The 14609-nt window shown below is 41.4% G+C and overlaps 1 protein-coding gene across 1 annotated transcript in view; it reads left to right on the top strand.

Annotated features, from left to right (window-relative positions):
• LOC124148095 overlaps positions 1-14609 on the top strand; it is a 46946-nt gene that overhangs the window by 1479 nt on the left and 30858 nt on the right. Inside the window, exons 2-3 of the mRNA XM_046519032.2 lie at positions 1745-1947; positions 5661-5743. Coding sequence (XP_046374988.2) covers positions 1745-1947; positions 5661-5743 — 286 coding nt within the window. The remainder of the gene's footprint in view (positions 1-1744; positions 1948-5660; positions 5744-14609) is intronic.

The following is a 14609-nucleotide window of genomic DNA, read 5'->3' as shown; positions in this document are numbered from 1 at the left end:
TAGGAAGCTCACAATAGTGTGAAAATGATATGCCGTTATGAGGCCTTCGTTTTTCGAGCTAAACAGGCCTGAGTTATCCCCCTTAGATTATGACGTAATTGGTGCCAATTCAACTGGGTCCCTGTCTATTCTCAACGCAAAAGATATCCAGTACCAGTTTGCGGTAAAACAACATGGCCTACGACACACTCCGGCGCAGTGGTGACTCAGCATAACACTATGCTGGCTGGCATCTGAGACGCTAGAATCACACACCTAGACCTACACCACGTGAAGCGGCTCTAACAAAGCATGATGACGTCATAATGTTTATCAATTGGCACCAATGACGTCATATTGCAAGGGGCATAAGCCATGGTGTTTTTGTTGTGGAAATAGAACACTTGGTAAATGTGAAAAATATAAATCGTATTAATGCGAAAAATATGTTAATTAATTGTGATATTTTTATATTTTTGTCTATGACACTTCTAGGTTAACACTTTTAATGTGGAAAAAGTACAAGAAAAATAGGTTAATTTCCGTGTGAACTTGCCCTTTAAGGAGATCATAATATAGACAAGATGTAATCACTACCCAAACTGTTACATACATGACCTCGGGTGACTGAGTCGCTTTGTACAGTATGTCACTTATATCACCACGTGTCTAGATATGAGAGGACAGCCTGAAGTGATTAGATTTCAGACGTTTACGACTTTGGCGAAACCTAAGTATGGTGCTGACAAACAAAGGAACATAATCAGGGCGAATATGATAGCATAGGTTCTTGTCACACCCCAGGGACGCAGCGACACCCTTACCCCTAAGAAACCCTAGGGAGTTCCCTATCTTGAATAATGCGGCATTAATATTTAGTATTTTAAATCTTGAAATTTGAGTTTTTGCAATCATCATACAAATTCAGTTTTTGCTTCATAAATATAAATAAAAGCCACACGACCCTTTCCATAATCGGAGCATACAATACCTTCGTTGTACTACCCTACTATATATAAATTCATGGTCATTAAAACGAAAGACGCATTGCCTTGACTGTCGGTAACAATCAGCTGTTTTCTGCAGTGATCAATGTATAATAATTTAATTCATTTAATAGTATCACTGGGTAATGATTGCTTTATTCCATAGACATCAATCATCTATAGTGATCACATGGAGCCTGTGCTTGACGGCATGTACACATTGGCCCCACTTGGGGTTAATGCGGGCTGGGAAATGGTTGTTAAATGGGGTAGCCCTTCGGGACACTGTTAGGATTGCTCCAAGGGTTCCAAAAGGGTCCTGGAGGGAGGGGGAGAGGATACAGGTATAGCCCACATGGAACCTTGATTGTGTCTGCGAGGGTTTTTATGTTTTTTCTCTGCACGCATATCGCATGCAGACCTTGTTTGGCATGACTACCTCATACATTCACACGTACATAGAATATTTGGTTTATAGTCTATATTTCGTATATATACGAGTTTCAAAATTAGGATCCGATTGATTGCCGCCAGTTGGCAGAACCCTCGACCAGTTGCTTCACCTGGCCCACTCTAAACCCAATGTGGGGCCCAAGTGTACATGGCGGGCCCATTTCCAATCCGGTTCTTGACATACTGTGTTACCTCGACAATTGTTAACCGTGCACATTAAATAATTGGGAGTAGCAGACAAACTAGGCCGGATCACATTATTAAATGAATGCTCTTTTAAGCTCAGTATATCATCCTCTATATCTCAAACTCTCGTTTCGTTTCAGCCATAGCCTGTTCGGCGTTCAGAGTGAACACCGTGCCCTTCAGCTCTCTGAACACATCAACCACGAATGGCACTGAAGCTCTGAACGTCGTCTGCAACGACGGGTATAAGATGACGGACGACCCTGGGACAATGCTGTGTGATAATGACGGATTCTGGCCAACCATCACTGGCACATGTAAACAAAGACACTGGATAAACCCGGTAAATAACTTATTTATTAATTCAATGTGCGTGCCCTATCCAATACATTACCCGGATGCATCTTACGGATGTGGCAACTACATGTCTTCGTTATACAGAAGAGTTGTATCAATCAGAATCCACTTTTACCGCACCTTTCTTTTGAAGACACTGTTGTTCATGATTTCATATTCTTCCAAACTCTAAATGCCCGTTAACGACTTTTCTTTTCTTCAAAAACTGCTGACGCCAGGGAATAATCCGTCTTGTGTATCTGCCGAAACAGATTCCATTGGGCGCAAAAGGCAAAATAGTGCCGAAAACTATATAAATGGACCTCTGAAAATCTGGTGTTCGCGAAAGCAAGCTTCCAAAGAGCTAGTCATTGCTGCAGAGGTAATGGCATTGTGCCTCTTGTAGATTCCAACATCTTTTGATAGGTTGAGCTCTAAAATTAATAACTTTACTGACTTCTTATATGTTACAGAGAACATCAACGTCAGATAATATTTAGTCTCAATTATCTACCGAAACACATTAAAGAGCATAAAAGTGATGAAAATTATATGAATGGATCACTAAAAATCTTTGACAACACCATGTGTTCGCGATAAGGGTAAACAAGTCCTGCCCAGCCGGTAGCTAACCTATCATAAGACAACTTATAGTTTTAGTTCTCACTCATCAAAGACACTAAGGGACCGACCATATTATAATCTGGTTGAGAGTGACGTAGGTCGGGGGATGGTGGGATGTGGGTGTGCCAAGAATATTTTAGAAAAGATTTATTTTTCGAGAAAAAACGGAAAAGAATAAATTTGTCCTCATGTTTTATCCCAACAAATACCTATGTTGGTAGACTTGAGAAAATAGAGTAGTTATTAAACACTTGTTCGTCCCCAACCCCTTCTCTCTCCTTCCCATGGTCTCTAATGATCACTGAAAACTGTAAAAGGTCATTCTCAATGTACATAGGAAAATAAAAACTAAAAACATATGCTTAAGTCTGTTGAAGAAAAGACCTTGTCTGACACAAAAAAATACGTTGTTACAAGGTGTTTTTCATAGGTGTGGTGAGGTGAAATTGGGGTTTAACGTCGCGTCCAAGATTATTCCACTTATATAGCGACGTACATGCACGTGTGTGTGTGTGTTTGGGGGGGGGGGGGGGGGGGGGGGAGGACTTTTACTAGTCCGGACTGATGCCGATTTATAGTGCTAGCACACTGAGATACCATGCCGCAGTTTAACATGAATTCCCCACTCAGACACAGTATACTGACTCCGAGCCGACCAGTCCTTGTTTTACCCCCTTAATGCCGAGCGCCAGAAAGGGTAGCAACAAGTACCATCTTTAAACGTCTTTTGGTATGACGCGGCCGGGCATAGAACCCCGGACCTTCCGCTCTCCGGGCGGACGCTCTACCACTAGACCACGGAGGCGGTCTGTTTTTCATAAAGCAATATCCAGACTCATAATTTTAATCAAGCTGTAGCTGAAAACACATCACATGTAAAAAAGTCCCAGATTAGAGTTATGACGTTAACTCCACACTGGTCTCTTTGCAATGTGTTTTTCAACACTTTCGTTTCTTTTGTAACTTTATTGCACCCGTCTTTCATGTCCGTTGTTTATCAGTTAGTGCTGTCATTTGCCGTGGTATATTTCTCCGTGATGTATTTAACGTCATGCACCAAAGTATGTAGTATTACCATGTACAGTCCGCTTGACTCCAAATGAGAACGATGAATTGCAAAATAACTCGAAATCCAGAAAAGTGTATGTAACATCAATACGGTACTTGACCATGAATACCATGTACCCAACAAAATCTGAATTTTGTTTATTTTAAGACCCATGACGGATGAAGTTCTTTAAGAAACTATCATGTAATTTTGTATAGAAATGTGTACATGACACGAAGGGGGGACAAACCATGGAAGGCACAGCGCAAGCACGCATGCACTGCACGTTCTGTGGTAGGGGAAATGACAGAGCGTTAGAGGGGCCGGCTCATGATAATTTCAGTCGCAATCTGACTCGCTCATACCATAGATCTCGTCGTCGGAACTGCTGGTGCCTGAACCGACTGCTACTATTATAGGTTGGACTGTTGCTGGCCGTAGTCCATCTCGTGACCAATAACGTGGCTGTATCTCGTCAACGACTGTGGCCACACAACGCCTCCATGTTTCTACTGTTACCCGACCAAGGGATTCCTTTACGAGTTGTTCAACGTCTCGTAATTTGAACGTTGTGTTCGATCGTCCAACGTCACCCTTGACGATGCCCCATACCAACTCGATTGGATTCAGGTCGCAGTGATAAGGTGGCAGTCGTAAGACAGCGTGACCCTGACCCTTGATGTAACTGTCAACTTTATACACGGGGTCAGGTTTCATAGTTTTGATGATTTCATAGAGCTGTGGTTTCGTCGCTCGAGAAGGAAAGGTAATGTTCCTCCGTTGCAGCCAAGTAACCATGTCTCCTTTACGGTTATTAGAGGTTGGAGTCTTGCTATCTGGATCCTGCACACTATGATACGGTGCATTGTCCATGACAATGAGAGACTTGGTAGGCAAAGCAGGGCCTAATTTATCTTTCACCCACTCCAGAAATACATTGCCGATCATTTCTGTGTGGTAGTCCCTGTTGTCTTTGGCCTTGGCTCTAAAGACGAGGTCACAGTCTGGGAGAAAACCCTGACTAGCAGAACCAGCATGGAGAACTATGAGTCTTTCACCCTTTCCCATTGGTAACTTTCTACCAGACTCCTTACAGTCACCACTGGGGACCCACTGACTGCTGTCTGTGTGTGACGCATTTACCCATGTCTCATCTAAGAAGACGGGCTCATATCCTTCTTCACGTTTCTGCTTGATGGTACGAAGGTAATGATTTCGGAGACGAACAATGTCAGACCGTTCACACAACACAGCCCTATTTTCTCAAGTTATCTTTTTGTATTTGTAACCAAATGTATGCAACAGCTGCCATAGTTTGTACTTTGTAACACGTAAATCATGGTCAGTTTCAAGGTGGTTTTTTCAAAATTCTTAGGGACAGGTATTTCTTTTTGGAGTGCAGTTTAACAATTGCACGTCTGACTTGATCCCTCTGAAAACTGTCTAATTTATCAACCTTGCGTGGTTTTAACATGTTCCCTACCTCCGTGGCCTGACTATTTGTATCTCGTCGACTAACAACATTTTTAGTTTCTGAGGGGACATACCAAGAGCTTTTGAAGCTCGTTTCAAGAATATATTAATTGCATAAAAAGACTTTGCTCTTTCTGCTTCACTTCTAAAGAAATCATACACATTCAACATCAACTGTTTAACATCTGCTGAGTAGCGCATCTTGTCATTGAATGAACACGGTCACTGTGTAGCACGTGCAGACCGTGCTTGCGTTGTTCCTTCTACGGTTTGTCCCCCTACGTGTTATGTACACATTTCTATACAAAATTACATGATAGTTTCTTAAAGAACTTCATCCGTCATGGGTCTTAAAATAAACAAAATTCAGATTTTGTTGGGTACAGGATATTCATGGTCAAGTACCGTATTGATGTTTCATACACTTTTCTGGATTTCGAGTTATTTTGCAATTCATCGTTCTCATTTGGAGTCAAACGGACTGTAATCAGGGTTACAGTATATAACCACACATGTATGCATTTGAGCAGGACATAGTATTCAAACAGTAACCCTTTCTCCCGTTTTGGTTCCAGCCTGTTACATTCGGTGAGAACATTCCCGGAAACATGTTCGTTGGAGCCAGCATCAGTTACACCGCTCGCCTGACTGGACGAATGTAAGTTATAGTATTCGATCCGTTGTCCGGAATACCCTCCATGTTCTCTCCAGTCGGAGATCTCGAGATTTTATTAAGTGTACTCACCTTGTATGAGTGACTTGTACTATTCGATTCATTTGAAGTTTGCATTCTGCTATTTAATTGAAGGGAGTTCGACGTCGTATTGATTGACGTTCACACGTAAGATTGATTATGCAAACTGTTAATATTGTTAGATCGAAGTTGAATGTGACTGGGACATCAATAAAACATTCTACGTTCTTATCAGCGTGTCGATACATAACAATTATTGTATCAATGGTTCCATCACACTTAAACCCATGTTACGTTAATGCATTTGATTTATAGATTAGTGACAGAACATAGAGTGACTTTCGATCAATTCGTTTGTGACAAGCCAAGCGTTTAGAAATAGATTCTTTTCATGTCTGGACACGCCCAGTGGCATCTACACAAAGACCATGTAGGCTGGCTGAATAATTTAAACATTAATTTTCTGTTTGTCACTAAATCCTTTTTGTTTGGCAAACAGGAAGACTACCACCCTGCACCTCCTAACCCAGTTCCCTTAAATGGATGACCTTGAACCTCTTGCCAAAGGAGAATCAACTCTAAAACAACCCAGATTCTCCTTGTCGTCTCCATTTCTTATGATATCGGCATGTTCTTTGGTCTCAACCAATGCAACATTCTTCATCTGAACGTGAAAAGGTAGCAAAGAGAGGCTCGGTCAGTTTACTTGGGGGAGGACGTCGAGAGGGGGCGTTGGGGGTTGGGGACGGTCCAGGGGGTCCCCTTTTGTAAACCAAATGTAATATGTTGTAGGCAGTAGAAATTGACTGAGGGGGGATTTTGATATTTTGGACCCCTCCCTTCCTCGATCCGCATTTTGAGAAGTTATTGACCATCTCTTGGAAGGTCAGGCCTATTTTTGCAGTTAGGAAAGCAGGTGAGGGGCTAACTCCTGAATGCCCATATAAAGAGTCTTCGAAATGTAGACGTAGGAACATTTGTATTTCAGAGCTTAACGCTCCCAGTAAAGTCAAAGCCACTAATTACTTATGCTGTACCCGACTTTTCATATTCTTTTGGTGTTGTTGAATGTAAGAAACAAGAGATTCAGCGTATCGACCGCCTCACACGTACCATCATGTCAGACAATAGATATCACCATCCTCGTCCTTCCTTCCTTCAATCGTCTATATTTACCAATTATACTAGGAGGGCGCAGTTTGATGAACATGGAGGCTCTTCGTGACAGAATGTTATTGTTCACCTTTGCACACATTATTTTGTCTGATGATCCTCTTGTGAAGCATGACAAGACTCATGATGAAAACAAGGCATTCCAAGGGTTTCTTAAGCCAAGGACGTGGGACATATTCGCAACGTCAATGTTGATTTTGTAGATAGTTTTATACAGCTGGACGGTACAGAAATCGGTGTCAACCAAACGAAGTGCCATATCAAATCGACAAAGCCTCGTTTATTAAGGGAATGCTCTCCAAACGGCCACTGCGTTGAGTTTATGTGCAGTGTTGTGAACCGCAACCCCGAGTCGACTGGCCTGAAAAGTGAAACAGAAGGCTTTCTGCTCGCGGCTCATGTCTGTCCCAACCCACTCAAAACCGTCAATGTGTGATTTTGCATCAAACTGTAAACACGAAATGTAGGTTAGGCAATGAATTTAATGAGACTGTCCAACACATTGTCAGTGGCTGCCCAGCCCACACAGTGTCTTAAGCGACATGATGGAGTGACTCGATCCTTTTATTTCCGTTCTTAGCTCTGTTTGTGGCTTCGACTCAGAGGTCCATCCAGACCCAGAATATGTAGAGGGCTTCATGGGAAATGATAGTTACAAAGTTCTTTAACATATAGGCCCGTAGACAGCCTAAGACATATCCAGGACATCAAACCTGATCTTGTCCTTTTTGAGAAATCCAATGAAATAGTTTATATCATTGGATTCTCTGTCCCCTGAAGTGATGGACAACAGTCATGGCACAACATGGCAAACATGCGGATCTCGCTTTCGAAATGTCACGCCTGCATCCCATGTAACAGGCTGTCCGACTCCTCATTGTTCTCGGTGCCCTAGGTTTGGTACCTCCCAACTGGCTGACATTGGGAGACATTGGGAGAGTACCCAGCCTGGCTAATGCAGACGACTGGGGGGGGGGGGGGGGGGGGGGGGGGGTCCACACATTTTCTGGGCTTCGTGTAGAAGGGGCAAGGGCCCTGAGATGATGATGAGCCTGGCAATATATTGGATGATTGGCTTCTTATCCAATTATTTCAACTGTAGAACAACAATAGTGAGTGAGTTTGGTTTAACGCCGCTATTGACAGTATTCCAGCTATATCATGGCGTGTCAGCTTAATGTGGGAGGCAAGCGCGACGTGATGCGGGTCTCAGATGTTGACCACTTCGGTGAAACCCACGAGCACGGGTATGATGCTGACAAACCTAGAAACATAATCGGGGCGAACCGGGATTCGAACACACAATCATAGGTTTCTGGCGTGCCCAAGGGACGAAAATCTGCACAACGAATCGCGGCGCCTTAGACGACTGGGCCACCCGTGCATGTATACAATCTTGTGTGATCGACCAGTCCGCTGTGAGTTTCCAAAGAATTATTAAGAAACTATTTCTACATGAGAAGTTTACAGTAATTACCAACTTCACGAACCACTAGCTTTTTCCAAGACATATAACTTTTCTAGCAGAAGGTATTGATAAGAATGAGAAAACTAGTTTATGAAGTTATTTTCTGAAACCAATTACGTTTTAGTTTAGTTTTAATGTTTATCAATAGCAGCACAAGTCACGCTTGTGGAAAGAGAATACAATACAGACTCTCACCTTGCAGACGACTGCAGTGTTGGGGAGTCCACACATTCTCTTGGTGGGTTCGACTTGGCAGCGCTTCCCGGTAGAAGTCCCATTCGCTCTCATGGCTTTGTGTAGAGGGGTCAAGGGCCCTGGGATGAGGATGAGCCTGGCCAGCCTGACTGTGCCAGGATCACCCAAAGCCTCTTTGCTGCATTTATTTATTTTTATCTGTACATAATAATTGCTGAGTGCGGCGTTAAACAACAAACAAACATAATAATTGCATAAGACCACCACAGTTACGACCTGACAGCGAGTGAGTTAAATAAGTGAAATAAAACAAAAAAATGTAATTTAACATTTATATATCTCAGCTATATTGTGATTAGCACAAGTTCCACATTGATCATTTCTACAAACCTGGGTTCCGTTCCTCGAAGCGATCGTAGCGCTATGACAGTCGTAAACCTATGAGTGAGTGAGTGAGTGAGTTGGGTTTAACGCCGCTTTTACAGTATTCCAGTCATATCGCGGCGTGTCAGCTTAATGTGGGAGGAAAGCCCGGAGTGATGCAGGTCTTAGACGTTTACCACTTCGGTGAAACCCATGAGCACGGGTATGGTGCTGACAAACCTGGAAACATATTTGGGGTGAACCGGGATTCGAACCCACAATCATAGGTTTCTGGCGTGCCCAAGGGACGCAACTCTGCACAGCGAGTCGCGGCGCCTTAGACGACTGGGCCACCCGTGCCCCCCGTAAACCTATGAAAAAGTATGGGAGTTACGATCACCTCAGCGCTAAGATCGTTTTGTGGAACGGAACCCTGTCCACAATGGAGAGTATAATAACTATATACTGTTTTGTATTTAAAACTAGTACTAGAGCAGTACAAAGTAATAACTATAACTTGGCAGTATATTATTAAAACAGGCTATAGATCATCGGCAGCCAAAGGACGATCACAATACTAGGGTGAGGTGAGGTGAAATTTGGTTTAACGTCGCACTTATATAGCGACGTGCATGCACGTGTGTGTGTGTGTGGCTGCTTGTACTAGTCCGGACTGATGCCGATTTATAGTGCTAGCCCACTGAGATACCATGCCGCAGTTAAACATGAATACCCCACTCAGACACAGTATACTGCTTCCGAGCCGACCAGTCCTTGTTTTAGCCCCTTAATGCCGAGCGCCAGACAGGGTAACAACAAGTACCATCTTTTAACGTCTTTTGGTATGACGCGGGCGGGGATCGAACCCCGGACCTTCCGCTCCCCGGGCGGACGCTCTACCACTAGACCACGGAGGCGGTCACAATACCAGGGACCAATGGGACTTGCGGTACCACTGCCACAAACATGGACCCCGGGACGCTCTCCGGGCGGACGCTCTACCACTAGACCACGGAGGCGGTCACAATACTAGGGACCAATGGGACTTGCGGTACCTCTGCCACAAACATGGACCCCGGGATGCGACGTAAACAAAAACTTTCCCCATATATTTATGACATTGCGCATTGCGATAGTTATTGATGATGTGTGTTTGTGGTGTACACCCCACGTGACATCTATTATAGTTATACTGTCTGGCAGTGCTATGGAGGGGGCTGCGTAGCTATGACGATAACAAAAACAAATCGATATTAATATTGTCTAAGAAAATGCATATTTCATCTTTTTGTAGTGCCCAATGTGCTTACAATTTATAGATATTGTGTCATTATTTTTCGTGTTGTGCCCATGTTTAATAAGTGTAATCTGTATAGGGTCCCTTGAAGTGTAATTAAGTCACTTAGGGACACATTGACGTATAGATCGTGGAATGCAATGCAACCTACGGAAGCAGTATCGACGATGTGGCAATGCCAGAACCGTTTTGCCTCTTTCTAACTTGAAATGTTCTTCTCGACAGGAAGCACTTAATTCATCTGATCATGAATCCTCCCGGGAAAGTTCTTGAAACTTGAAAGGAAGTTCCTATTATAGATAGGACTTTGTATTTCAAGGATAAACCTGTCATCTATTTTTGATTTGTAATGGCTTTCTGTGCTTCAGGTTGTTAGTAGAGATGGTGAACAATACATAACTGATTTTTTTACATTCTCACACTGGAAATTACAGGCATATTACATATAAAGTACTTCTCCATCAATTTCGTTAGTTTATGCTTATGGTAGACAGGATGAAATGAGTCAGTTTCCTGGTGAGGGGCTAAATATACCAAGCGTGTAATTCACCTGAAAATTGGTATATTTCATACTTTATTTTCACAAAATATTGGAACAACATATGTTTAAAAAACTCGATCCATTTATTTTCATCGCACCGAGAGACAATCTTATGATATCAGTAGAAGATCAAGGTATATGCTGTTATATTCTCGTTGCTAAATGTTATGTTTGCCGTATTCCATCTTGGTAAATATTGTTTGCTTTACAAGTTTGATAGCCCTTAGGAATGTTCTTGAAATACTCTGGACGGATACTGAAAGTCAAATTCACTCTCACCGTCATATACCGTATTCGACATAATAAGCGCCCATGGCGCTATCAAAATTAGAAATAGGGGGCTCTTATTAGAATATATATTTTTGAGTTCAAAGAGCGTAAATTTCGTGGTTTATGCTGAAATGTTTATAAACGACAGATATATTTTTCCAGAATTTAATTGCCCATAATTAAGGGTGCATATAACAAACGTATTATGCACGAATAAATAGCCTTGTGTATATTTATCAATCGGAAGGGGTGCTAATTAGGATTGTTCACTAGCCAGTATATTAACAAATATCGCCGTGGGCGCTTATTACGTCGAATACGGTACTCAAAAATGATCATGACAGCTCTAGAAGTATTTACTGTAGTTGTATGTAATGTGATAAATACAATCCCTTGGGTGGGCATTGAAGTTTTAAGTGATCTTCATTGAAGGGGGGGCACGGGTGGCACAGTCGTCTAAGGCGCCGCGATTCGCTGTGCAGAGTTGCGTCCCTTGGGCACGCCAGAAACCTATGATTGTGGGTTCGAATCCCGGTTCGCCCCGATTATGTTTCTAGGTTTGTCAGCACCATACCCGTGCTCGTGGGTTTCACCGAAGTGGTAAACGTCTGAGACCTGCATCACTTCGGGCTTTCCTCCCACATTAAGCTGACACGCCGCGATATAACTGGAATACTGTTAAAAGCGGCGTTAAACCCAACTCACTCACTCACTCACTCATTGAAGGGTCTCAATCCCGGTTCGTCCTGATTATGTTTCTAGGTTTGTCAGCACCATACCCTTACTTGTGGATTTCACCCAAGTCGTAAGCGCCTGAGATCTGCAACACTTCGTGCTTTCCTCACACATTATGTGAATGTGAATACTGTTAAACGCGGCGTTAAACCCCATCTCACTCACTCATTGAAATGAATTGATGACCAAGAATATTACACATTTTACTTTTCTTTATAACTTTTTGTTTTGAAGTCGCCCTGAATGTATTTTTTCACAACCGGGAAAAATGACCCAACGAGAATTTGGTATAACGTTCTTATCAGAGGAATGAGACTTTCTGGTTTAAACTTGTACTGTAGATACTGTTTCACAAGTATAATATGAGGCAATTAGACTGGGAGTTATGTCATAAGAGTTAGAATATCATTTCTAAATAGGTCCTTTCACATATCCATAATGACTTAATTTTCGAGGACACTCGTTGCTATGGTTATTCAGTGTGTAGGTATTTGACATTATGTCCACATCGTAGAAATCAACACAAGTCGAATGAACGACAGTTGTCTAGTATCAGTTATGCCAAACATATAACAATGTTCAAAAGCAATATATTGGATGACTGGCTTCTTGTCCAATTATATCAACTGTAGAACAACAATAGTGAGTTGGGTTTAACGCCGCTACTGACAGTATTCCAGTTATATCACGGCGTGTCAGCTTAATGTGGGAGAAAAGCCCGAAGTGATGCAAGTCTCAGACGTTTACCACTTCGGTGAAACCCACGAGCACGGTTATGATGCTCACAAACCTAGAAACATAATTGGATCGAATCGGGATTCGAACCCACAATCATAGGTTTCTGGTGTGCCCAAGGGATGCAACTCTGCACAGCGAATCGCGGCGCCTTAGACGACTGGGCCACCCGTGCCCCCAAGTGATTGATGAACCAGAAAAAGTTCATAGTGCATTTACTGATTAAAAAAATTAAATTATTTGGTATTTTATTCCTGGTATACATAAACGTATAAATGACATTGTACAAAGGAAGGCTAAATTCATATTGAAGTCAGTGTGATAGCTAATAGAGACAAAATGTTACAAAATTGGTTACAATATGCGTAGACTTTGTAAGTACACTTCAAGAGATGAGTTAATGGATGTATTCAATAGTCACTTTCATTGGTGACACAGAAGAGGCGTAACATATACCTTCGTATAACGTATACCATAAATAGTTATTAGAAGATGACATAAAATCCAGAAGTTCACGAACGTGTTTATTTCTACAGCATCGAATTTATTAGCGTTATAAACAACAAACAAACAAACAAACATACTTTAGCTTCTTTGACGTTAGTACCTGTCATTATCGTAAAATGTCCCCATGCTCGAATTACGTCTTTCTGTAAGTTGTTTGACTGGGCCACCCATGCATGTATACAATCTTTACTGATCGACCAGTCGGCTGTGCGTTTCCTGGTTAACTTACACCAAAGAATTATTAAGAAACTATTTCTACATGAGAAGTTTACAGTAATTACCAACTTCACGAACCACTAGCTTTTTCCAAGACATATTACTTTCCTAGCAGAAAGTATTAAAAAGAATGAAAAAAACTAGTTTATGAAGTTATTTGCTGAAACCAATTTCGTTTTAGTTTAGTTTTAATGTTGATCAATAGTAGCACATGTCACGCTTGTGGAAACAGAATACAATTCAGACTCTCTCCTTGCGATTTTTTTCCGCTTTGCCCAGCAATTATAACAGCGGTAAACACACACTGGCTGACAGTAAAACATATACTCACGTAGGCCCTAATACAAGCTTCATTTTAAGATTAAAGATTTATTGTACGTAGTCTAATATTTCAAGTTATCAAAATAATTATATACTTTCATCAAATACTATGTTTGTTGTTTAGCTGGTGGTATGAGTAAGTATTGATAATATGTATTGTTGTTTTTTTACTCCTTGGTTTATAACAGGGATAATACTTACAAATACTTTCCCGACAGTTGCATGAACTTGACTTTGACCGTTACCCGTTAGTGGTAAAGGGGTCGATTATTGTTTCAAATTATTTACAGAAACTAAATTGTCCAAAACGAAACATATTTTTAGAGAAAAGTAAGCACCATAGAACTATTCATGTGTTTAATATCCTCGAAACATTTTGTAACGTTTATTAACAAAAACATAAGGTTGCATTTTAAGAAATAAAGAAATGTATTCTGTTATATAAAATACTTGTTCGTTACGTTTTTCATATCATTATACAACATTACGATGTCCCCTTATTAAAAATTTGTAGGCTTTGAAAATCGAACTTTTCAACAATTACACAATAACGATAAAAATAAAATTAAAGGCATTTACAACATATGTTAATTTAAATGTAATTTTGTTAATCAAAAACTTTGGAAGATATATAAAGTAAGACCCTAAACTGAAAACCCCTCTTGAAAATGGCGGTCATGTTGAATTTTTCTCATTGGCCCCATATACAGAAATGAAGAAATGGTGGTAACACCTATATCTATCACCAAGCCATGTGCACAAAGGACTTTGTATCTGTACAGTGTAAGTAGCTGCACACGCTTTCTAGTTTAGATTGTTGTCGGTGCGGCCCAGTCGTCAAAGACGCCGCGATTAGCTATGCAGAGTTGCGTCGCTTAAGCGTGCCAAAAATCTATGATCATGAGATCGAATCTCGGTTCGCCCTTGTTTTGTTTCTAGGTTTGTGTTTGTGTGCAAATGCCGTTGTCATAACATTATAACTTTTTTTATAGTCCACCATAAATCACTA

This window comes from Haliotis rufescens, unplaced genomic scaffold (assembly GCF_023055435.1).
Source record: "Haliotis rufescens isolate VD_foot unplaced genomic scaffold, xgHalRufe1.0.p SCAF_7, whole genome shotgun sequence".
Lineage (NCBI taxonomy): Eukaryota > Metazoa > Mollusca > Gastropoda > Lepetellida > Haliotidae > Haliotis > Haliotis rufescens.
The sequence above is the reverse complement of the archived record's forward strand: the minus strand, read 5'-3'. Positions and strand labels throughout refer to the sequence as shown.